At 37.5% G+C, this 26,034-nt stretch overlaps 2 protein-coding genes across 3 annotated transcripts in view; one reads left to right on the top strand and one right to left on the bottom strand.

The window, feature by feature from the left end:
* The window catches only part of LOC106062757 (proton channel OtopLc-like), a 79,991-nt gene that overhangs the window by 42,850 nt on the left and 11,107 nt on the right, over positions 1 to 26,034 (bottom strand). For both annotated transcript variants that reach the window (XM_056015136.1, XM_056015135.1), the window contains exons 2-4: positions 21,887 to 21,955; positions 20,027 to 20,150; positions 17,931 to 18,479 (exon numbers count right to left, since the gene is read on the bottom strand). In XM_056015136.1, the coding sequence (XP_055871111.1) occupies positions 17,931 to 18,479; positions 20,027 to 20,030 (553 nt within the window). In that variant the 5' untranslated portion in view covers positions 20,031 to 20,150; positions 21,887 to 21,955. The remainder of the gene's footprint in view (positions 1 to 17,930; positions 18,480 to 20,026; positions 20,151 to 21,886; positions 21,956 to 26,034) is intronic.
* LOC129923757 (serine/threonine-protein kinase fray2-like) lies at positions 20,735 to 21,139 on the top strand. Its single transcript, XM_056016281.1, has one exon. The coding sequence runs from the start codon at positions 20,735 to 20,737 to the stop codon at positions 21,137 to 21,139; it is 405 nt and encodes a 134-aa protein (XP_055872256.1).

Here is a 26,034-nt window from a genome sequence, read left to right on the forward strand (position 1 = left end):
ACACTGATTGCACAATGTAATCAGTGTCGAGAGAAGAATTGACTTCATGTAGCCTCAATAATACATTCAACATTGCGCGAATGTAATTCGAAATAAATACGTATAATAATATCGATTACCTTTGAACTCATTTCTATATTCATACAAATTTATTTACTAGACTTTAGAGACTAATTAGGGATCGAAATTCGAAATGTTTATAGTTTGTAAAATGTCAAGAAGATCCCACATTGAGTCTTTTGTGTCTGTTATTTTGCTCTATTTCTGGGTGTACATATGTGAAAATGATTATTAAAGTTAATCTCAGCAATCTGTTCCTTATTCACATATTCATTTTTATAATCCGGTTCAAATTATTGAAGCAATGAAATATATTTTTAAAAATAAAAAAAAGAAGAAAAAGCGATATGGAGAATTAATAAAGAGTTAAACTAAATTAAACTAAACTAAACTAAACTAAAGAAAAACTTAAACTGAATAAAGGAAGACTGGGAGAGACTTGGAAATAAGCACATTGAACATCGACGCGATAGTGAAAGCAGAGGCGTAGCTAGGGGGAGTGAGGGGGGAATTAGAAAATCCCCCGGGGGGCCCCGAATGAGTGGGGGTTTTTTACATTAAATATTACGCAAATCGCAGGGGCCCTCAAGGAGGTCAAGCCCCCCGGGCCTCAAAGAGGTCGGGCCCCCAAATGACGGCAAATTCCTAGCTACGCCACTGAGTGAAAGATCATTGTTACCGACTAAATAATGAAACGATGCGAGCTTGAAGAAATTCAAATTGTTCAGTACCAAAAATTTATATAAAAAAAATAATTTTAAAAATACATAGCGTATCAATTTCTCTGCATAGATAACCGTAACTACTCAAGGTTTGCAGGTTCGAGATAGCAAAAGTTATTATTTAACATTGCAAATTAGTTATTTCGTCCGTCACCGGATGTATATGTAATCGGATGATGACAGAAGAGCTAGTCAATTATATAAATACGTCATAAAAATGGTGTATATTTTCCAGCATAATTTGTGTCAGTCTGAATCAAGTATTAGATTGAAAGAATGATAGTTAAAAGGGGACGTAAACGCTAGATTTATTTCTTCTGTCAATGTGATGCCTTTACAAGAAAGTATTACATGCTTCTACTGTCACCACTTGACGTCACGTGACAGGGTGTGTTTGCCCTACTAATGTATGCCTTGGGCAGAGTTCAAATGAATCACGTGCATTGCAATTATGTATAACAAACCTACATACTGATTGTGTCTCGTTCGTTTTAATGCCATCGCTTGACGAGCATAAAGACCCCTCCACCCCCCCTCGACCTACTTCGCCTCATTTCGGAGACAACTTGTCGATCATGTAAAAAAAATGTCAGACAGTGTAATCAATATTAAGCTTATTAAATTATATACTCCAAGTAAATCTATAAGTGCGAGTGAATAGTTTATAGTTAAAGCAACATAGGTCAGTGCTACAAATCTCAGGGGCTTCAACTTCAAGCTGCCACTCATGGCTCAAAGTCGTATCCTCAACTTTCTTGTTATAGTACTAAAGAAAAGAACTGTCCTAACCCCTCCCCTACCCTATTTGTGTCCTCATACTGTACCTTATCGATATTAAATGCACAGTCATTTTTTTTTGCATGAAGTAAAAAAAAATAAGAAACTAAACACGTGAACTGTATCCGTGAGGCCAGTGCTTGCTTACGTTCGATCAAACAAAAACTGCAAACGTTGACTGTGGCTGCCGAAACTGTCAATAACTTAACTACACGAAGAGCTTTTCGTCGCTATGGACAAGCTGGCGATGAACGCTTATCGTGTAGTTCTAATATTCTTTTTCGCATTGCATCGCTTGCATCGCTTTAGGATGAAGACAAAACAAGTTGAACTGACCATTATCATTGCTCGTAAAGCGAGACATAAGAATTAAGATATGTTATGTAAAGCCGTGTTCTGTAATAACTCCCAAAATCCAAACTTGTGGTTTTTGCTCAATGTGTCTGTCGATTGCGAATTCTAGGCAGCAGCAACTCAATATTCGGTATCAAGTTTTTCTGCCAGCAGTCGCTCCTTCCTCAAGATGACATCTCTGACGTGTTCCTCAGGATGGTCAAGTTGGTTTTTGATTATGCCATTAATGTGACTACTGATATGCTGTTGAGCGGCCACTATGTTAAGTTGTAAAGACTGCAACACCATGGAAACTGGTTCAAGAACAGATGAATAATTGACGACAATGAAAAGACAAATCAGAAACAAGAGGAGAGACATTTACTACACATGTGCAGTTTGTCTGGTTTCACTTGCAGTCGTTAAGATCCGCCAAACAGTCAAAGATCTAAGTTGAGACTTAAAGCTCTAATGGATTTGTATTTTTTCAGTTCATTGTGTCTCACACAAAAGAGGTAAATTTAGCACCAACGCTATGACTAGGGACAGTTACAGAAAAAGAATGCTAGCCATCACGGGGCAGCCTTGACCGAGTAGTTTGTCCATGTCTGGACTGTACAATGACGTGAGACAGTGCTTCGTTGATCTAAATCAACGTTTCGACACCAATGATGACATGTGAAGAACTTTCTTGTATTTTCACATCGAAAGATAACTGGCCAAAAAAAAATAATTCTAGATTCTAAATATTATAAAAAATAATTGTGTCGTTTTACTTCTCGAGACGATTTTTCCCTTTGCAATTTCTTGTTTGACTAAATAAGCCAATCCATTGTACTTTCAGCCTTCTTTCTACTACCACTGTGAATGGCATTTGCATTTTGGGACCCTTCCTTTATGCTCGCTCTCCATGTGGATCTATCCAGTGACACGTTTTTCCCATCTGTTAGTGCCGATTTAAAGAGCTTTATGTCGCGTTTGCATACAACAGTATACCTTGGCAGTGGACGACCAGCTCTCATGCCTTCTGTTAAATCACAATACAGAATTTCTTGTGAAAGTCGACCTTGTGGCATTCATAATAACCTAGCTATGTGCAAAGTAAACAAATCGTCACGGCTAACATGATATAGAACATTTGACATCCTTTACAGAATTGCAAGCCTAGAATAAATCGTACATGGTCGGACATGAACTACCTTCGATGAAGTCCAGTAGGGAATCGGCGCCGGAGGCCCCATTATCCCGTTGATGGTTAGAAAGGCTTTTATCCAACCACCAGGCCTGGACATGGGGTTCTTCACCACTGTCCTGTCTGAGGGCACCCAACGGTAAGCGGCCATAATGGTTGACTGACTGGTAAAACCGGGCCGTGCCGTGTACACATGACATGAACTACAGATTTGCCTATTCTAGTTACAATAATAGCATATCTTTACAACTGTACTTCAGTGGAAGAATTACTTGTTAATTTACTACACTTTATAATATTCCAATGATAGGCCTTTAGATTTACACTTAGAAGTCGAACATTAATTTATTAAACTCTTGAATCAATAATGCATGGGCGCCCGCAGGGGGTACATGGTGGTGAACTTGCACAACCATGCATTCTAATTAAATCTACATCTACGTAATAAAAAACAAAACAGATCTGGAAGATGCATTTCATTATAAAATATTTTTAAAATGGCTAAAATGTGGCTACTCAGAATTCAGAGACGCGCACGTACATGGTTGGCCATCCATTCCTTACGCCTAGGTTAATCTACTTATTTCTGCTACTACATCAACCAGTGGAAGCACCACTTGTTCAGTTGCTACTTAGAAGTTAATTGATTTGATGGTGCGAAAAATTGACTAGAATTTGGCTACTCAGAATCCAGGGGGGTGCAAGTGATCCCCCTTGCACCCCCTGAGGGCGCCCATGCGGACAAACTAGAGTTTTCCCTATGTGGCAAATGAGCTATTAATTATTTCCCCAAAACATACTGTCAAATTTCTCGAAAAATCGTCAGAAAATTTTTGGTTTGCAATCTTTTTTTTAAAGTCTTAAAATACATCTGTGTGATCGGGAACTGAGCAGAAAGGAACCCATAAAAGACTGGGGCAAACTGAAAGTGTCCGTCAGTTCATCGACCTTCAGAATAAAAGAGTTCCCAAGAACAGAGCGATTGCGATAGTGCTGTAACATTCCGTTCCTACCAGACGACTAAAGATTTGAACATAGTTACAATAGAACAAAATTCGTGTGTAAAACTGGTCTGTGAAGAACAAGAAGACTTATTCAATTAGAATGTTTAAACCTTCAAGTCTAGGTGAATGTTTGGGTATTTTACGGGGATTGAGCCTTAATGCTCTGACAATACATGTTTATCTGCATCGTAATGTATATATCATCATCTGCCCTATAGACCACAAGGTCTAAAAGGGAACTTCAATTTACATTTTTAGCGGCTCCCGAAAGGGAAAAAGACACTATTAATTTTGTGTAGCCTGTGTGTCCGTCTGTCCGTCCGTCCCGTTTAGATCTCAGAAACTAGAAGAGAAAATGAAAATCGGACATCATGATATTTTAGATCAGTGATGCCGAACCTATTCGGTCTGCGGGCCATTTAATTTCCAACACTCGTGTCGCGGGCCACAACAATGAAAAGAAGAAAAAAAGAAATAGAGAATAAACCCTTCAAAATATTTTTTTACAAACCCGTTGCTCTACTTACACGCGTAAAGCGATTACGTAATAAGGGTTTATCTGTATTATTACGAAGACCGCGGGATACACATTTAAGACCAAAGAAAATCCGCTGCTGAGGACAGACGCAGATTGCGAAAAAAAAAATCTAAATCGACCATCGGCGAACAATAGTTATGCCTGCGTTGCTTGTGGCAAAATATGTAGGTCGCAGCCGGGGCTGCGTAGCCACAGGAAATATTGCATCCCTCATTGATCTTCGGACTCGAAGACAAACCTTACTATGCTCGTTAAGAACTAGGTGAAGGGGTATTTGTAACAAAAAGTTATGTATTAATGGGTATTAATGATAACAGAGCTTCGACCTTACAATAAAAAAGGACAGAGTTGTGGCAACATCCTCGCAGCTCGCTTCCATTTTGTCATATTTAAATACAGACCTCCTCCCAAATATCAATTGAAACAAAATCTTAGAACTGTAGAAACTAGTTGTGTGTTGATTGAAATGTAACTTTGTCCTAACGTGTGTAGACTTTCATTATCTCTTATACATAAGCAACGTCTCAAGTGTAGTGTTACATTTATAGTCGACAGCTGAATATATGCACTACTTTAATCAGCGCAAGTCTACATTCGACAGAGGGATACTTCGGGGTTGTAAGAATATTTACACTACCCCTAGAGCTCAGCAAATAATCAGTGTTGGAGCTGGTTCTCTTACGATATTAACGCTTAGTTCCGCCTCTCTTGCCGTTTTAAAATCCCCCCTTCCCTTTTTGTTGTCTTTCTATGTTTGAAAAGTTGTGTAATCTTGGCCTGTAGAATTTGTACTGATCAGAAGATTGGTTGAATAATTGCGCGTTCACTAGAGGTTACCAAAAGTGCGTCTCTACAACATCATAGATAACGATGTGTCTAAGTAGAACGTCGCTCCGTCTAGCCGCGTGATTTTAAATCAAATTTCAAAGATGTCATTCTAAGGGAAATGACGTCGGGGCCTGTCGATATCTTTTTCTCTCTAAATAATTCTGTGAACTAAAATTGAGCAATGTATATTATTGTATACTATGAGTATTCTAGAGTGTATGTGTGTGTGTGTGTTTCTATGGTGACGGTGGGAAGAGATTAGCGTTTGGTTGTAAACGATGCAGGATAGGTGGCAGTGTCGTCATTGGTTTTAGTTAGGGGAGACGACTCCAGAACGTGTGACTGACTGGTTGTGTTACTGTAGTGAGGTTTTGTTATAAATATTATTACTAAAATCTAGTATTTGATCTCATATCAACTTAATTTAGTGTCCATATTATAATAAAAGTTGTATTAAGACTTGTTCACAAAGAAGTTACTATGTTATTTAAGTTTTATTAGTTAAGAAACAATCACTAGCGGATCCAGAACTTTGGAGTGGGGGGGGCGATTTTTTCCAAACCCAAACCCTAACGCTCAGTAAACCCAAACCCTAACGCCCAGTAAACCCAAACCCTAACGCCCAGTAAACCCAAACCCTAACGCTCAGTAAACCCAAACCCTAACGCCCAGTAAACCCAAACCCTAACGCCCAGTAAACCCAAACCCTAACGCTCAGTAAACCCAAACCCTAACGCCCAGTAAACCCAAACCCTAACGCCCAGTAAACCCAAACCCTAACGCCCAGTAAACCCAAACCCTAACGCCCAGTAAACCCAAACCCTAACGCCCAGTAAACCCAAACCCTAACGCCCAGTAAACCCAAACCCTAACGCCCAGTAAACCCAAACCCTAACGCCCAGTAAACCCAAACCCTAACGCTCAGTAAACCCTAACGCTCAGTAAACCCTAACGCTCAGTAAACCCTAACGCTCAGTAAACCATCATTAAACTAATCGGTTCATTTATTTTATTGATTCTTTTGTTGGCATGTAAAAGAAATAATTGTGCAAAGTTTCAGCTTGGTCCGAGATTAGGTATGGGAGAAATAACGTGTATAATCATTTTACCAGACAGACAGACAGCTTGAGTTCATATAAGGTTTGTAAAAACATGGGCAGGCCTGTCAGTGAATGAAATACTATCTGAAGCAAAGAACAGAGAGGAATGGAGAAAGACGGTTGACCAAGGGCGGACTGGCTATATGGGCAAACGTGAAAATGGCCGGTTGGCCGGTACCAAATGGGCCGGTCTGGTCGCGACCAAAGAAAATGTTTTTTTAATGAAGACAACTTAAAAAAAAAAAAAATTGACAACTGCAAGACACAGATTCCCGAACAGTTTTATTATTATTTTTTTATATTATTATTATTACAATTACTTTTTTTTTTAAGAAAATCAAAAAAATTGCACTTTACACTGTAGCCTACGCATTAGACCGTACTTTTTGCTATGCAAGAGCGGCATGAACTTCAACACTGCTTTGATGTCTTCGAGGTTGTGTTTGGCCTAATCATTTGGCTGGTCGGCATGGATGTTTGATGGCACTCCTACTTGTTTTTGCTCCTTCCCTCCCTCGTCTTTCGATGGTTCCATTGTCAGTTAACGAAAAAGAGGGATGAGAGAGGTTAAGTTAGAAAACATTGATATAACGCAGAAAAAAAAAGGGTGACAATGAGCTCTTTAACGGATACAATGGATACCAGCACATATAGAACTAGAAGGAAATGAGAAGGCTGACACACTCGCCAAGAGTGGGAGAACAAACTCACAATTAAATATTGCACTCTATCCTGTAGAAATGAAGAAACTAATAATAAATAAAATAAATGAGAATGGACAAGCTCTCATCCGAATCACAAGAAAGATGATGCCTATTATAAGCTATCCCGACAAGACCAACGTCAAATTTTACTACTCAGGGCCGGACACAAGAGAATGAGACAACATGTCCTTCAAAACTGTTCGATCTCTTGTTCCATGAGACCCGTACAAGACACTGGCCCCAGAACACACCAATAGAAAGAAAACTTTATGGAGAGCTCCATGATTTGGAAACCATTTCGCAGTTCATCTCATGTATTGATCTAGTCATCTGAACACTCCAACATAACAATGAGATTGAGGAAGAAGAAGTAGAAGCTCTTCAACAATACTTAATAGGAATTAACTTAAACACACACAGCCGCGAAATTGCAAACCACCCAACTTATTCACAACTCAATATGCGTATAGAGTTCTTCTTTCTGAGATGTGTACAGAAAAAGCAATAAGTTTTCTTTTTGTTTATTTTTAATAACATTGATCTAAAAATACTACACTTAAGGATTTTAAAAAATTGTTTAGTTAAAAAAAGACAACCTAGATAGAAATAATTTTTTTTTACTATTATAATCAATGGCAAATATATGCTAGTATTCAAAATATGAAGTCATTAATGATGGAAATTCTTATAATAATGTTAATACTTAATAGGCCTATAGCTCTGCCACATCCAATATTTAATGAAAGAAAATGTATATTTATATTTTAAATAATGTGTTATAATCTGTTCATATACAATTCGCCTTTTTCAGAATGTACTTGTAAGTGCCCCTCTAACCGTTTTGCATTCTCTTATCTTTTGATGGAATGGGTTGCCTGAGTCAGCCAAGAAAACCATTGACTTAGCATTTTTTAATCACAGAACAACATGCATGACTAGATTGACACATGAAATGCGCAGGACGTAGGGCTTAACTATCTTACTTTTGAAGAAACGTCTGTAATCTATAAGTAATACCAAAGTGTTTCAAACTCATTAAGGCTGCTATTGTATTGGCTATAGTTTTCAGACTACATACATGTATAAATAAAATACAATATGTAATCCTACGCAAGCATACATACAGTTTTTGATGCGTTATAAAACTGTATATATTTTGAAGTGAATTAGGCTTACACCTATAATATGACACATGGGCGTAGCCTGGAGGAGGGGGGCTCAAATCATCACTTGCCCCAGATTTCATTGTCTGAAAATGAAACTTTACTTAATGCCACAGAGCAGCCAATTTAAATAAACTACAGTCACCGAATTTCCTAAGCTTAGCTAAAAGGGGTTTTGTGGTTATCCTCCCCTCCAATACAAAAACTAAAGCAAAACTATAGTTACCATTTTCTACCAGTCTCTAGACTCCATTAATTAAGTGCAGTAAATAGTAGATTTGGTTTTTGAATTTTGTAGCGGAAGAGTAGCAAGCTAATTGCACTGTATATGCATATGAATATGCATTTTTTAAAACTAAAAAAGAAATAATGCTTAGATCCGGGGCCAGCTGGGGGAACGCTCTGACTTCTTAGCCTCGGTGGTGTGTACTGTCTTTCCACTAATTAAAAGAAGAACATATTCTAGGCTAAAAAAAACGCCCGAAAGAATGAAAGGTAAGAATGTAATGAAAGATTAATTAAATACATATACATTGCAGAGAGGGGTAGAAAAAAAATCCCCCCACCGAAAAAAATCCTGTCTACGCCCATGATATGACATGCCATTCATTTGTGGGCCGGTTTATATGGTAATGCCCGGGCCGATTTCGATACCCAGTCCGCCCCTGCGGTTGACAGATCTGGTTTGGTGCTCAGCGGTCCAACTGACCAAAGGATATTTGAAAATGAATGTCATCGATAGACACCAATGACTAGATCAAAGAGCCCTGGTTGTGTCATAAATTAGTTTATGGCTATCTTGACACTTTTATCATGATACTTTTATCACTACACTTTTATCATGACACTTTTAGTATGATACTTTTAGCATGACACTTTAATGGGAAACGAGCTTTGACAGCATAAATTATTTGTTCAAAGTATCTGAAGTGGATAAATACATCGCAGAAATACCACTCAGTGGCAAGGCGAGTAGGCAGATCATCCAATTACTTATCTCGACATGACGGCTTGAAGATTACATCATAAAATATGGTTCTGTAAATCAAAGGCTTCATTTTTTTTAAATTTGTTTCTGTGATCGTCGTAATCGATACGTCATAAAATGTAATCGCCACACACACGGTGTTGTTAGGGAAACATTCGATACTTTGCAAAGCATTGGATTCCATTAGAAAAAACAACAACTATACTGCGTAAGAATACCTTGTCGCCCTTAACAAAAGAAGAAATATATGGTTCAAAGTCACATGCCAATGTCTAGTCAAGTCTATGAAACTATTGTGTGGGTGTGTTTATATGTGTGCGAGTGATCAAAATTTCACCATTGCTGTGCTTAGACTAAAAATAAAGTTCAATGACTACTTTTGGTCTTCTAAATGCGAAACTTTGTTTTTTTAAAAGAAGTATGTAAGCAAAGAGCTTTGGCTGCTTAAATGTATACATCCTTCCCCAGCCATTGTATCCATTCTAAATGTAACCAATTACATATTACAGAGAATGTACATTGTATTCAATACAGCTTTCTTTTCATTTAATAAAATGTTCAAAATAGTTTATTGTTGTAATATTTCCATGTAGGTTACAACCAGTGGTTCCAAAACTATTTCCTTAACGGAACACTTCGCACATTTTGAGTATTCAGGCCTCGCGAAACCCTAGTGTTTCACGGAACACAGTTTGAGACACACTGGGTTAAAAGAAGCTTTTACTTATAACTAACTTACAAAGAGAACAAATAAAACATTATTTTTAGGAGAGACAACCCTTGAATAATATAATTTTACTATGGTATTAGTATATCTTAGGAAAACAATTGAAATAACAAGCAAAATATAAGAAATACTTTTTAAAGTATCTAAGGGGAAGAACCACAACATCACTGCCACATCTGTCAATACTGCAAGCATTCATTTCCTTTTTTCTAATTAGAGCACAATTAATTTATTGCGACTAATCTTATCTTATATAATACGGACGTTACTTAAAAAAAAATGATTGCATCCTACGCGACACTCAATCACATACCAGTTGGTGTTTTGATTGATTAGTTTATTAATACACTGTGTGTGTTTGTACCAAAAGTCACACTGACACAGTAAGAGAGAGACCTAAAGGAAGAGTACCATATCTTCACTCACCTGGTGTAGACACAGAAGTCTCTTCGGCTCCCAGAATTTCTTGCTTTAGAGAATCCGTTTTCTAATTCTTTGTACTAATGCTTTGGTCGAATAGTTATCTAAGCTCTTATCAAGTTGTTTTCTTTCTAATATCCAAGAGTCACAAAAGTCCCTAGATGTTCAATAAATGTGAAATCGGTGTGCCTTAAGGCATTGAGATGTGTCCACTATTACATGACACTGGTGTGTATTGCCGCGTTGTATCAACGACACGCCGGACAAAAAAAAAACAACAAACAAAAAAAATGGGTCACTCCAGATGGTCTTTGTGTCCAGTGACCAGTGCTCTACGAATACAATAACAAACAAGAACACAATAAGCGCTCTATATTGGGCACTCCTGATGAAGCCTTGTAAAAGAATTGTATAATCGCCCTCAGGCAATATAAGTATTACAAAGTGTGTGCAAAGATGATTGAAACACTTTAAATTGATGTATTATGAATGAGGGTGTAAACAAATGAACAGGGTGGCTATTTTCTCCCCTCCCCAATCACGTGTTAAATGAAATGATTATAATCACAAAGGTATAACCTAGAAATGTATCACGTTTACTAAGTTTAAGTTGTTTGTTATTGAAACTTTATTTGTCCATTGCATACTTGTTATTTCTTGATTATCAATACTTCTAAAACTGCAGAAAGATCAGGTCCGAGCTAGAGAAACAAGAACCATAACGAGGCTGGTAAACAATCTTTGCAAAAACACAACGTGGATATGGTGTTACTTGCGTCCAAGACTCCAAACTATTGGAGGAATAGATCATTGTGAATAAATACCTAATTAAAGGACCAGAGAAGGCTATACAAATAATAATAATAAGAAGAACATCAGAAGGCGGTACTGCTGCAGACCTGCCACATCACCAGAAAATTCCTCAGTGGACACTGATAAAGGGACTAAAATTAATTTTGTTTCTCTTTAACGAAACCACTAGCGGATCCAGAACTTTGAAGTGGGGGGGGGGCGATTTTTTTCCAAACCCTAACCCTAACGCCCAATAAACCCTAACCCTATGCATAAACGTGCGTAGAGCGCGCGCGCACACACACACACACACACACACAAACATATATATATATATCATTTCTCAACCTTCGTCGAAAACAAAACAACTGGGGCAGCGCTATAAGGTTCCCTTGTGGGGTTCGGGGCGAAGCCCCGACGACAAAAGCGTTTTCTTGCTTTTTTCACTGTAGAAACGTATTTTCCTGACATCTGCAGCTCATTATTCACCAATGGAGTTCGGGGCGAAGCCCCGACGACAAAAGCGTTTTCTTGCTTTTTTCACTGTAGAAACGTATTCTCCTGACATTTGCAGCTAATTATTCGTCAATGGAGTTCGGGGCGAAGCCCCGACGCCAAAAGCATTTTCTAGCATTCTTCATTGCAGAAACGCATTCTCCTGACATCTACAGCTCATTATTCATCAATGGAGCTCGGGGCTAAGCCCCGACGCCAAAAGCATTTTCTTGCATTCTTCATTGCAGAAACGCATTCTCCTGATATCTACAGATCATTATTCACCAATGGAGTAGGGGCGAAGCCCCTACGACGCCCCTACGACAAAAGCGTTTTTTTGCTTTTTTTTCTCATTTCTCATTTTTTTATCATTTCTCAACCTTCGTCGAAAACAAAACAACTGGGGCAGCGCTATAAGGTTCTCTTGTGGGGTTCGGGGCGAAGCCCCGACGACAAAAGCGTTTTCTTGCTTTTTTCACTGTAGAAACGTATTCTCCTGACATCTGCAGCTCATTATTCATCAATGGACTTCGGTGCGAAGCCCCGACGCCAAAAGCGTTTTCTTGCTTTTTTCACTGCAGAAACGCATTCTCCTGACCTAAAGCTCATTATTCATACTATTAAAAAGGACCTTTCGAATAATGTTGTACTTGAAAAATATTCTAATATAAATGTATAGGCCCATAATACATTGCAAAAAAAAAACTGATTTGTTCCTTGAAAAGATAGGATACCCCACATATTTAGATTTTTGCTTTGAGGATCGCCGCCGAAAAAAAAAATTTTTGATAAATAGTATTTAAGAAAATATAAGTATAAATTGTGAGTTATAGTCCCAAATTTATTTAACCAGAAAAATATCAGATTGAGTAAAGGTTGGGAAAAGGCGACTATGAAATTGTTATTTGAGTTTAGAACTCATCTCAATCATGACTTTTATAGTGAAAAATTTCGTTTTAATTTTTTTAACTTTTCCAATGCATAGTCTTTCTTAAAATAATTATGATAAATTTATGTGAAATTACATAAACTTTGGTCTGGAAATGGGAGGGGCGGTAGAGTCAAAACGATTAATCCTCGCTCCTTTAATAATTTCTGCTAAAGATTGCATTGGGCATTAAAGAATAGGTATGGGGCGACTCGATATAAGAATTTAATTTATAGTATATATAAATTATATTAGTGACAGATTTTTTTTAATTTTGTAATTTCTTAACTATAATACAAAAAAAAAAAGTATTGATTTGTCCAATTGGGGAAATGCGATTGCATGTATCGCCCCTCCCACCTGGTACAACCCTTTTTCATTTACTAATGATACAATTTGAGATTAGAGTGTGGTACGACATAATATACAATGGGTCACATATCAATACGTAGTTTATATTATATAGATGTTCAACTAATTTTGTTCACAAACTATGATTCTCCACAAAAATAGGACCGCCCCCCCAGCACTCAGAGGGCTAGAGTGGGGAGGGCAGTACATGCAGTCGCCCCCCCCCCCCTCACCCCACCGAATCGGCCAAGATACCAGAAAGGGAGCGACATAATATACAATTTATATATTAATTCAACTAATTTTGTTCACAAACAATGATTTCTCCATAAAAACGGACCGCCCCCCCCCCACTCAAAGGGTTTAGGTGGGAAAGGCAGTAGAGGTATTCGCCCCCCCCCCCCCACCAATCGGCCAACAGGGAACGACATAATATAAAGATCGGTTAAAATATCAATAACAAGTTTTAAAAATATAGATATTTAATTGATTTTGTTAGCAAGCTGTGATTTCTACAAACAATTTGGACCGCCCCCCCCACTCGAAAGTGTAGGGGGGGGGCGGGATTGATACCATCGCCCCCTCCCGACCCCACCAAATCGGCCAACATACTAGAGTGGGGGGGGGGCGAAATAATCTAAAAATAGGTTGAAATATAAATAATTAGTATATATTTTTAACATAAGTAATAAATTCGTATACCAATTGTGTGAATCCTATACTAAAGTTCGTCCGAGGGGGGGGGTCGGCCGAGTGGGGGGGGGGCGATCGCCCCTACCACCCCACCCCTGGATCCGCCAGTGAACGAAACTCGACCCTGGCAGCGACAAAGAATGAATACTCGTTCCTTTCTAATATAATAATAAATAAAAGAAATACTTTATACAAAAAAAAAACAAAGATTATATAAGGGGAAGAACTGTACAACAGCAAAATGTATCAATGTTGAAAGTTTTATTTCCCTCTTTTAAAATTAAACAAAATTAATCATCTAATTCATTAATTAATTGGTATATATTTTTGATTGATTCGTGTGTTATTACGGACAATAAATACTTGTGCACGATTTCAACTTGATCCGAGAATGTGAAGTGGGAGAAATAACGTGTACACATTTTGTGCAAGAAAGACGGAATATGCTTTGTTAATAATAATAGTAACTATTTGATGTCATATGCTGCACTTTGAAACGTATAATGGAGGCGCAAGGCGCTTTCGAAAATTTAACAAACATAAAAGAAGATTTATGTAACTTCTGCACTCGACATTGGAGGAGAATGAACTCTGAAAGTGTCAAGAAAATAATCTTAAAAAAGTTTTCTTAAAGGTCTGTATCGAGTCCATGTGTTGCTTCACAAAATATTTAATAAAATACTCTGAAAGACACAAAGATAAAGGCACATTCCTGGTCCCATATGCTAGGACAAATTTGTACAAATACTCCTTCTTCCCTAGTGCTATTAGAGCATGGAATGGGTTGCCTGAGCTAGCCAGGAAAACCAGTGACTTGGCAGAGTTTAAGTCATTGGTTAATATGCATGACTAAATGCATGACGCGTAGGACATAGTCATCTTCTTTTTTTGAAGTAACGTCTGTATTATATAAGATAAGATAAGAATACACTTTATAAAATGAGCGCAGAATTTCACATAATTGTTACATGCAAAAAAAAAAAAAAAAAGAACGCAATCTTTGAATAGTTATACTAGTGATGCTTGTGTGAAAGGCCAAAACCGCTTGTCTACGGCTTGGCTACCTAACAACGGAGCTAAAGGCAGCACAGAAGCCTTCTATCAGATACCATTCCCCCGTCGTTCGATGGTCCAATATATATATATACGACGCAGCTTAACTCAGACTGTATCGGCACTTGCCGCTCCTGTGGATACATCAGCTGCGTGGAATGTAAGTTGTATGTATGTAATAATAATAAAATAATAATAATAATCTTTATTATTCATAATGAAATTTGTCTTACAATTTGTGCATTACACCAAACAAAACATTACAACTATAGAAAACCAAAATATACATTCACACCAGACTTACACATGTATGTATGTCCCGCATAGAAATCAAAACCTTTCTACCAATTTTGATAAAACTAGACTGTAGTGTATATTTAATGTCCCTCGCACAAACGAAGGGCCCTAAAAATAAAATACGTAATTTATCTCTATTAAAGAACAAACCTTTTTTTTTTTTTTTAACTCATCGGGTAAACCCGTTTTCACAGTATTTTATATTTGATATGAAAATGTCGACTAAACAGGTAAACCCATTTTCACACTTTTATTTTCGTGGCAAAATAATAACAAAAAAAAATGTGAAGAAAGCATTCGCCAATCAACTGGATTCGTAATACCCAAAGTAACGCCGCGGGTCATATCCGGCTAGTATATATATTTGTTTCTTATTTGAATAGAATGCTCGTCCGACTCTGAGGCCCAGTCTACAAGTGAAGTGCATAGCAAGTACAGCGATTAGCTGTCTCGTGATTTTTTATAGCATAACTGTCTATTCAGGGCCGGTCCTAACACTTGCGGGGCCCTATGCGAAACTGATTGCGCGGGGCCTAATTTGGGTGGGAATACGGATAATAAGTGAAAATTAAGATTTTGAATTAGAAAAAAAATCGACTTTTGAATTTTATTCATTCTTTACTAAGTACTAAATTGCGATCAAATTAACTTAACTTTACGAGCCTTGCAACATGTGGCATATTTATATGTCAGTGACTATAAAAATTAAAAAAAAGTATTGGAACTTCCGATTCAGGTGAAAATTCACCCGATTATTACATTTTTTTTTTACATGAAAGATGACAATGCCTTTTTTCTTTTATCGCGCGTAGAATTGGCGTTTTCCGCAATGAATGACATTCACAAATGACATTTTGTCTATTTTTCAGGAGATTTTAATAAATTTGGGAGATTTTCAGGAATTTTTCGCATATATTTTGCAACTTTATTACTACACCTAGAATTAGCGCGGGGCCTATGAAAGCGCGGGGCCCACTGCGACCGCATAGGTTGCAGTGGCCTAAGACCGGCCCTGTGTCCATTAGTAACATTCCGAGTAGATCAAAAGTCAATTAAAAAAAAAAAAAATCACCGTAAATTAAAACAGATCCTTTAAAAAAAAACCTAATCAAAGTGAAAAAACTCCGCACTTATAACTGTATCTCTCAATAATTTAGAAGTAATTTCCAATATTTGATATCATACAAAATAATGAATTACCAAGAATTTATTGAAGAATTAGTTGTTATTTTGTATTGTTTCATGTTTGCTAGGTCAAATAAATCCTTGTTTCAATGTTCAACTTGCTCCCAGAATGGGTGTGCTAGATGGTTGGTAACATCAGCAATATGTATCTAACTACAGTAGGTCAATCTTTATATGCCACAAGTATCTTGATTGCATTAAAAAAATAGTTCAGTTTTCAGTGTCATCTTGTCATCTGATTGGCACTCGTGACTTGTATGGGTGAATGCACATATGTGTTAACAGATATACTCTTGCTTGGCATAAGACTTGACATGGGCTGAAGTAGTGTTGGTAGCTGGATGCAAAGTGTGAGAACCATGTCATAGAAAATGTTTACTTATGTAATAAAAAATGTCCCCCCCCCCATCCCTTTCCTTTTAACAAATAGAAGAAAAGAAAATACTATGAAATAAATAATTTTAAATATTTTTTTTATTCGTACATATTTACACCATAAAAAAGAATAATTTTAACAATTCATGATTTTTGTGGGCATGACAGTTTTTCTACTGATGAAGCACTTCGCATATGTCGCTTTAGAAAATTCACACAAATAATTTCCTAAAATTAAATAAAGTTAAATCTGCTATTCACCACTGATAGATGAAACGCCAGATCGAAATAGTTATATATGTTTATGAGTCTCTCTTATACTGCAAAAAAAAAATGTTTACATGTTTGGCAGCTTAGAAAACACTATAGAAAGGGCAACGAAAATCACTTGCACAACAATACCATATTTGAATGAACTTTTTGAAAAATCTTGGAAGACAACAGCCCCCCGCTCCATCGTAACTACGTTACGTCGTCGCGAAGTGAGCGACTTCTGTTAATCAAGACAAGAACAGAGCTGTACAAAACTCATTCGTTCCTTATTCGGTCAGACTATATCAACGCCATTCGTTGATCAGGAAACATGAAAAGGATCAAGATGTCTGTGTGTAGTCGCTGAATGAACTCTTTATGTTGTGTCTGTTCTATTTATGTGAATGTTTCTGTTGTGTTGTCTTTATATGAGAAAAGAGTCCATGTAATCACAACAAATTTTATAAGGATCAATAAAGAAGTCTTAGTTTTAGTGCTAGAAATTACAACTGTCGATACTATCTTAAAACTTCAAAGTAATTGTTTTTGATAGTTTTAAAAATAGTTAAAAGTAAGTAGTTCTCCTTTCAGACTTTGAGATCTATATTATTCTATATGGCAGATGATGTCAAGGTCATCTGTTTCTATGACCTACTGTTAACGAGGTTGTCATATGGCCAGCACAACGACCTACAGCCTTTACTTTCCAAAATTAATGTCAGGCACCCATTAGAGCAGGGTGGACTCAGGTGCGCCCAAAGATCCCGAAATTAAAAATCCCAGTTTTCACCAGGATTCGCCCCCGGGACCCCGGTTCGGAAGCCAAGTGCTGTACCTCTTAGCCACCGCTTTTAAAAATAGGGATTTCTAAATTTGAAAGGCGACTTCGAGACTGTACTGGGAGTGTTTTGTATCAAACCCCTTCTGTTTCGAAGACAAACAAGGAGACTTACTTCCTTTCCTGGCTTGACTTAGCAAGTAGATGATGTCACTGCCGATGTCATCCGTACTGCTATTTCTGCTGGTCCCTGGTGCTGTATCCGTTTGGTGACCGTTCGTGTGACCGGCGCCCCCGGCCGAAATAGACGCCCATGATGAAGAGTGATTCCTCGTGGCAGCCGCATGGGCGCTTTCAGAGGCGGGTAATTCTTTCTTGGCAACCGAATGGGCGCTCTCAGAGGCGGACAATTCTTTCTTGGCAGCCGAATGGGCGCTCTCAGAGGCGGACAATTCTTTCTTGGCAGCCGAATGGGCGCTCTCAGAGGCGGGTAATTCTTTCTTGGCAGCCGCTTCTTTTGACAAACTAGTTTCCGTGACTATTGTGGCAGTGGCGGTCCTGGTAGAGTCCACGTGTGCGAAAAAGCCGTTGTCATTCTTTGTCTCGGTGGTAGTTGAGCTGTTGGACGACTCACTGGCTTTGCCTGGAGTCAGCAGAGACTTCTCTTTGTCTTCCTTGGGGATGGAAAGTCTCTTACCGCCAAGGCGAAAGGAAACATTAGAACCTGACAAGAAGAAAACTCTCATGAACAGTCCTGATGAACAAAATGTGCAGAACTTATTTCAAATCTATTAAAATAGCTAAAGATGAATATCTTTCTTTTTTGTTTTTACAAAGCATATATCAATTCGCTCTGTCTGTCTGTCTGTCTGTCTGGTAAATAGTTTGTATACTTTATACGTCCACACTCTTGGATCAAGCTGAAATTTTTTCACAATTATTTCTTTAACCTGACAAAGAAAAAAAGCAATAAAAGAGAATATTACACTATTATTTAATTTATTATTTAATTAACTATTGATAAATAATTATTTTGACTGTTTTTAACAAGGGAAAGAAATTGTGCTTGCCTGATAAGGTAGTATAAGCTAAATTAGTTCCATTTACTCTTTGTAGGGAGAAATAGGTTACCGCTTTAAAGTACGAAACTAACAACTGATAAATATAAAAACCTTCTATTCATAAGCACCTCCAGTGAACAGTGATGTAACTTTATTTTCTTTTTCTTTTTTTCTTTTTTATAAATGCATTTTTAGAGAGCTATCACGTTAACATTCACCCTAATACCCCCTTCTGTATCCCCCCTCCCTTCTGTAACCCCCCTCCCATCTTTTTTCTAAATTGTTCCAGAAAGTGATAGGATCATAGTGTATCAAAAAAAAGGGAAAAGAATAAAATTTTGCTCAAAAAAAAAAACAGTAAAAAAATATTTCTAATCGCGCTGATTTAACATTGTTAGTCTAGACCTATTACGAATATAATTACGTGAATGATCCTAACTAATTGATACAATTACACTAAGCTTTTTTCTTTAAATTGAATTTATATACTTTCGTTGTCTCTATTACTAGTTTTGTTAGAAACCAGTTTTCTGTGGCTATTTTATGACTTGCAATTATTAATGGTTTTTATTTATGGTCATTACTGTTCACCTACTAATTTGATTCGATTGAACACAGAATAAAAACGTCATCAGTAATAATTAGTTATATTCATTTAGGTCAAAATCACAAATATTAACAATGTCCTATAATAGAGATGGCCAAAAAGAATATGCACGAGGGACAGGGAGGCCGATATATTTCAAACCTCTGCGAAGACCAGACGACGACGGCAGTGACGCCGTAGAGAATGGATTCCATTGGAGTGGACAATTCTTCTGCATCCCAAGCGGCCAATGAAGCGTGTCGAAAACATATTTTCTCCACTGTCCTTTTATAAGTCCGGCTACCAAGAGGTCTACTTTTCTTGGTTGTAAATACTTATTTTTAAAACATGTACTATTCCATAAAAACAAAGTGTTATCAGTCTAATCATACCGATGATACCGTATAAAACCATATTGTCATTATTATTTGTGTACATTTTCAACAGTTTATTGATTACGCAGAGGAATATATTAGCAGTATTAGCAATGAAATAGTTTTATATTTAAGATAATTTGTATTGTTGCGTCATTGCTGTATGTGATACTGTAAAAAATGGGTATGGTTGAAGTATAAAAGAAATAATTAGGCTGATATTTGTATGGTAGAAAAAGTAAATAAATACCCATTTAATGAAGAAAATGATACAGCTTTGTTAAATTGGAAGATCAATCTCTTTCTCTGACGCACTAAATCCTGTGACGTATTTCTATAGGCTCAGATATCGTCTGCTACAACTGTAATTTAACCTACATAAAATAATTAGATGTTGATATGTGCATTGATTTAAATTAGTAGTTAACATAATGCTAAAAAAAACGTAACTAGATCAAGATATCGACCTCTAAACACGTCTAACAAACTATTGCGAATAAAAAACGATTAAAAGTTTAAGTCTAAAATAAGTATCCATAATATTAGGCCTACTTGCTATGTGACTTTTTTTTTTCTTGATTAAGTGATTCAAAATGTGTACTTCAGATTTATTAACGAAACCACATAGTTAAAGCACAGATACATACAATACTTATGCTGTACACAATCAATGGGTTGGAATTGATTATTCAAATTTCTACACACTATTTTTTTCCAACTAAGAAACGGAACTAGATTTTATGTCATACTTTTAGCTTTTATTTAGTATGTAAACATACCCCATAAGTTCTTAAAAAAAGAACAGAAATTAAATATAAACAGTTAATTTAAACTTAACACTAAGCTGGATCATTGTATATACTTCTTATCCTTTTTTTTTTCAAGGAAATTTCAAGAAGTACCCAAAAGTCTATGATGCCTTAAGTCTGCCCATCAGGCAACAGAACGAGTGAAATGAATGCTGGCGACCTCCGTCAACGCTTTCAAGATCTGCTCCGGCGAAAGTTGGCCACTTGTATGGACAACACGTAGTAGCAGAGACTACAGCAGAGACTACAGCAGAGACTACAGCAGAGACTACAGCAGAGACTACAACAGAGACTACAGCAGAGACTACAGCAGAGACTACAGCAGAGACTACAGCAGAGACTACAGCAGAGACTACAGCAGAGACTACAACAGAGACTACAGCAGAGACTACAGCAGAGACTACACCAGAGACTACAGCAGAGACTACAGCAGAGACTACAGCAGAGACTACAGCAGAGACTACAACAGAGACTACAGCAAAAACTACAGCAGAGACTACAGCAGAGACTACAGCAGAGACTACAGGTCATATATTCGAGAGCCAGTGAGATGATACCGCTCAACGCAGGTACAGGCAGAGATGAAGGCACTTTAACAGACCCCCCCCCCTTTCCGATACACAACGGCTTTGACGGGGACCGATCGTTCTAGAAGGCCTGAACACTGACCTGTAACATCACAACCTAGTTGGACAATTTAGACTAAACTGCCCACAGGTTGTGACATTGCTGGTCAGTGTTGAGGCCTTCTAGAACGACTGGTCTCGCTTTGTCACGGTCTTCTATAGAGGTCAAATCTGAGTCTTTCATCAATCTTCCAATTCGCATTTAACTCATTGTCTATTATTATTATTTAAATTCATTTTCTATTATTATTATTTAAATTCATTTTTTATTATTATTTTTGAAACACATTTTAAAAGATTGTCCACTGAAAAAATAATTATATTGCTATGATAAGTCTAAAGCGATACCACCCTCTGACAGGAGGTGAAACTCTTCCTCCGAACGTTCAGGATCACGAAAATGTCTGTCAGGTCCGTTGTTACCGCCCTTTATTGGAAATATCATTATTTTAAACTGCTACACACGGTTTCTTGATTTCCAACTTTTTTTTTTAATGTTTGAATTTTTTTTTTTTGGATACTGTTTGTATGTTTATATGTCTCTATTTTTCAAAGTTATTATTATTATAAAAATGGGAAGAAACACAAATACTTTGATATTTATTAAGAATGTTATTTGAAAATGAAAGAAAAAGAACGAGAGTGAGAGAGAGAGAGTGATACAAATAAACTTACCTGCGTCATCGCTCTCTATTATCATTTCTAGGGTAGACAATGACTTAAATTGCAATTAGAACATTAGGTCTGAGGGTAAAATATAAGAAAACAATTTATGGAAAAAAATGTAAATTACAGTTTAAAAAAAAAAAAAGTCAGTGTAAACACGTTGGCCGACGTGTGGTGAAATGAAACTCGATTCTCATCCGCATTCGTCATTGTTTGTCTCTAATAACGTCCTACAAATCATTGAGTTCAAAAATGACAAAGAACAGCGAAGTAATTTAGTAAAAGATAACTCTTATATTCTTATTGCTATAACGGCCTGGTCGTATGTATACCCCCCCTTCCTTTTCCAATGTCGTTGTGATGACTCGAAACTTGAACACTGAAGGAGGCTTGATCTATGGAACATTTAAAGTTCTCTGAAGTGATGTTCAATACGAAATGACCAAAGACTACTAGGTAGACGTCCTTTCAAACAGCGACACAAACGAAATGACCAAAGACTACTAGTTAGACGTCCTTTTAAACAGCGACACAAACGAAATGACCAAAGACCACTAGGTAGACGTCCTTTCAAACAGTGACACAAACGAAATGACCAAAGACTACTAGGTAGACGTCCTTTCAAACAGCGACACAAACGAAATGACCAAAGACTACTAGGTAGACGTCCTTTCAAACAGCGACACAAACGAAATGACCAAAGACTACTAGGTAGACGTCCTTTCAAACAGCGACACAAACGAAATGACCAAAGACTACTAGTTAGACGTCCTTTTAAACAGCGACACAAACGAAATGACCAAAGACCACTAGGTAGACGTCCTTTCAAACAGTGACACAAACGAAATGACCAAAGACTACTAGGTAGACGTCCTTTCAAACAGCGACACAAACGAAATGACCAAAGACTACTAGGTAGACGTCCTTTCAAACAGCGACACAAACGAAATGACCAAAGACTACTAGTTAGACGTCCTTTTAAACAGCGACACAAACGAAATGACCAAAGACCACTAGGTAGACGTCCTTTCAAACAGTGACACAAACGAAATGACCAAAGACTACTAGGTAGACGTCCTTTCAAACAGCAACACAAACGAAATGACCAAAGACCACTAGGTAGACGTCCTTTCAAACAGCGACACAAACGAAATGACCAAAGACCACTAGGTAGACGTCCTTTCAAACAGCGACACAAACGAAATGACCAAAGACCACTAGGTAGACGTCCTTTCAAACAGCGACATAAACGAAATGACCAAAGACCACTAGGTAGACGTCCTTTCAAACAGCGACACAAACGAAATGACCAAAGACTACTAGGTAAACGTCCTTTCAAACAGCGACACAAACGAAATGACCAAAGACCACTAGGTAGACGTCCTTTCAAACAGCGACACAAACGAAATGACCAAAGACTACTAGTTAGACGTCCATTCAAACAGCGACACAAACGAAATGACCAAAGACCACTAGGTAAACGTCCTTTCAAACAGCGACACAAACGAAATGACCAAAGACTACTAGTTAGACGTCCATTCAAACAGCGACATAAACGAAATGACCAAAGACCACTAGGTAGACGTCCTTTCAAACAGCGACACAAACGAAATGACCAAAGACCACTAGGTAGACGTCCTTTCAAACAGTGACACAAACGAAATGACCAAAGACCACTAGGTAGACGTCCTTTCAAACAGCGACATAAACGAAATGACCAAAGACCACTAGGTAGATGTCCTTTCAAACAGTGACACAAACGAAATGACCAAAGACTACTAGGTAAACGTCCTATCAAACAGCGACGCTAACGAAGAGCCAGAAAATAGTGAAGGTTTTTATAAAGAAATAAAAACATGTATATCTTTAAAATCTCGTATTTAATAAATGTAAATCGCCCGGATTCTTTAGCATTAAACTGTTTGCCGTGACAAATGTTTGTAACTTAAAACAAAAATTAAATACGGTAAAAACTGCATCTCATGTTTAGTAAATCTCTGTTATGTGAAATGAAACAATCCTTGCCAATAAAGTACTGAGACGGTAAACCTTCTGAAATTTGTAACGGATGGAATCAAAAAGTAGATTTTAATAGACAAAGAAACTTCTGATTACCGACTGCCACACTCAACCGATGAGGTGCAGATCGAGTTGAACGTTTGATCAAAAGTTGATCGAGTGATCGAGTGGAAACAGTCTCGATAGTAAATCAGAACTAATCGATCGTAAGATATACAACTTTAATTAAGTGCAGTCATACAGGGACGTCCATATTGAGTTTATAGTCTTCAAGATAAGATCTGATAGGTGCCATCGCCAGGCAGGAAAGAGATGATCGAATCTGCTAAAATATGGCTCTTAATTTGTATGCACACGTGTGCGTGCGTGTGTGTGTGCGTGTGTATGTGTGCGTCCGTGTGTGTAGGCTTTCATGAGTGTGTTTGTGTTAACGTTCATAATTAATATTTTTTACAAGAATATGCGTGTCCTGTGTATGTGTATATGAGTGTCCTGTGTATGTGTATATGCGTGTCCCTTGTATGTGTGTATGAGTGTCTCTTGTATGTGTGTATGCGTGACCATTGTATGTGTACATGAGTGTCCCTTGTATGTGTGTATGAGTGTCTCTTGTATGTGTATATGCGTGACCATTGTATGTGTGTATGAGTGTCCCTTGTATGTGTGTATGCGTGTCCCTTGTATGTGAATATGCGTGTCCCTTGTATGTGTATATGCGTGTCCCTTGTATGTGTATATGCGTGTCCCTTGTATGTGAATATGCGTGTCCCTTGTATGTGAATATGCGTGTCCCTTGTATGTGTATATGCGTGACCATTGTATGTGTATATGCGTGTCCGTTTTATGTGTATATGCGTGTCCTTTGTATGTGTATATGCGTGTCCTTTGTATGTGTATATGCGTGTCCTTTGTATGTGTAAATGCGTGTCCCTTGTATGTGTATATGTGTGTCCCTTGTATGTGTATATGCGTGACCCTTGTATGTGTATATGCATGTCCCTTGTATGTGTATAATATAGTGGAGTGGATGCTTGTTTGGGCTGCACCGGCCACCCCTATAGCCACGTGACCTTTCCCCCTGGATGGCTTCTTGTGTCCGCGCATGAAAAGGCAGAACAACGTGGACATCCCCCCATTCGACCAGCATCTCTTATCGCTGTAATGTCCGTACGTTACTGGACCTAAGTCGTCTCCACTCCCTTTTGTGCTTGGTTCTACACCATGTGTTCACGTATGGCTGCAGGTAATCACATTTTACTTATTCATATTGTAGATTGTAATTTTAATTAGTACTTTATATAGAATATCACTACCGCGGTTTTTGTTCATTTTGGACTATTCTTATTTTTAGAAGCCAGCATGTGGATGAATTCATTTATTGAAATGCGTACCTGTAGTATTCTAAATAGAATGTTAACTGTCGATCTTGTAAATGTATTTTTACAACAAGTGTTTACATACTAGCTTTTAAGAAACATTGTATTTGTGAGTGTATAGATTTGTTCTATTTAATTGTAGTTTTTTTGTAAGGAAAGTAAAGAGCGAAACTCTTCAAACAATGTATATTAGTTTTATGTAGAACAACTAGTTGATTTATTTTTAGAGAACTACATTGTCTTTTATTTTTATAATGTTTCGGGTGTTCCATATCTCTCTTGTGTTTGAATAAGAGAGGTTGGTTTACACTATATGATTTTCTTTTCGTTTTTTGTTAAGATTTAGTATTTAGACTTTGATGTTGTGTGTACAACTTGGTCTAACCATTTAGGCTTATTAATTATGTTTAGTTTATGTTTATTTGTAATTATGTTTTATGTTTGCCTTTGGCAGGTCTTTAATGCATAATAAACAGTTGAAATCGTCCTACGAGTTCCTTTCATCATTTAGAATTTAGTTGTCTTCTGTGCCAAACCCACCACACACGTATACAACAGAATGTTGAGTAGGCTGAGGTGACTTACACGTATACCACAGAATGTTGAGTAGGCTGAGGTGACTTACACGTATACCACAGAATGTTGAGTGGGCTGAGGTGACTTACACGTATACAACAGAATGTTGAGTAGGCTGAGGTGACTTACACGTATACAACAGAATGTTGAGTAGGCTGAGGTGACTTACACGTATTTTTTAAGCTT

Source organism: Biomphalaria glabrata, chromosome 17, assembly GCF_947242115.1.
Source record: "Biomphalaria glabrata chromosome 17, xgBioGlab47.1, whole genome shotgun sequence".
In the NCBI taxonomy this organism is placed as follows: domain Eukaryota; kingdom Metazoa; phylum Mollusca; class Gastropoda; family Planorbidae; genus Biomphalaria; species Biomphalaria glabrata.

Bases quoted from the DNA above. Each gene is read 5' to 3' on its own strand.
- LOC129923757 (XM_056016281.1), top strand. From the start codon at position 20,735: ATGCTGGCGACCTCCGTCAACGCTTTCAAGATCTGCTCCGGCGAAAGT.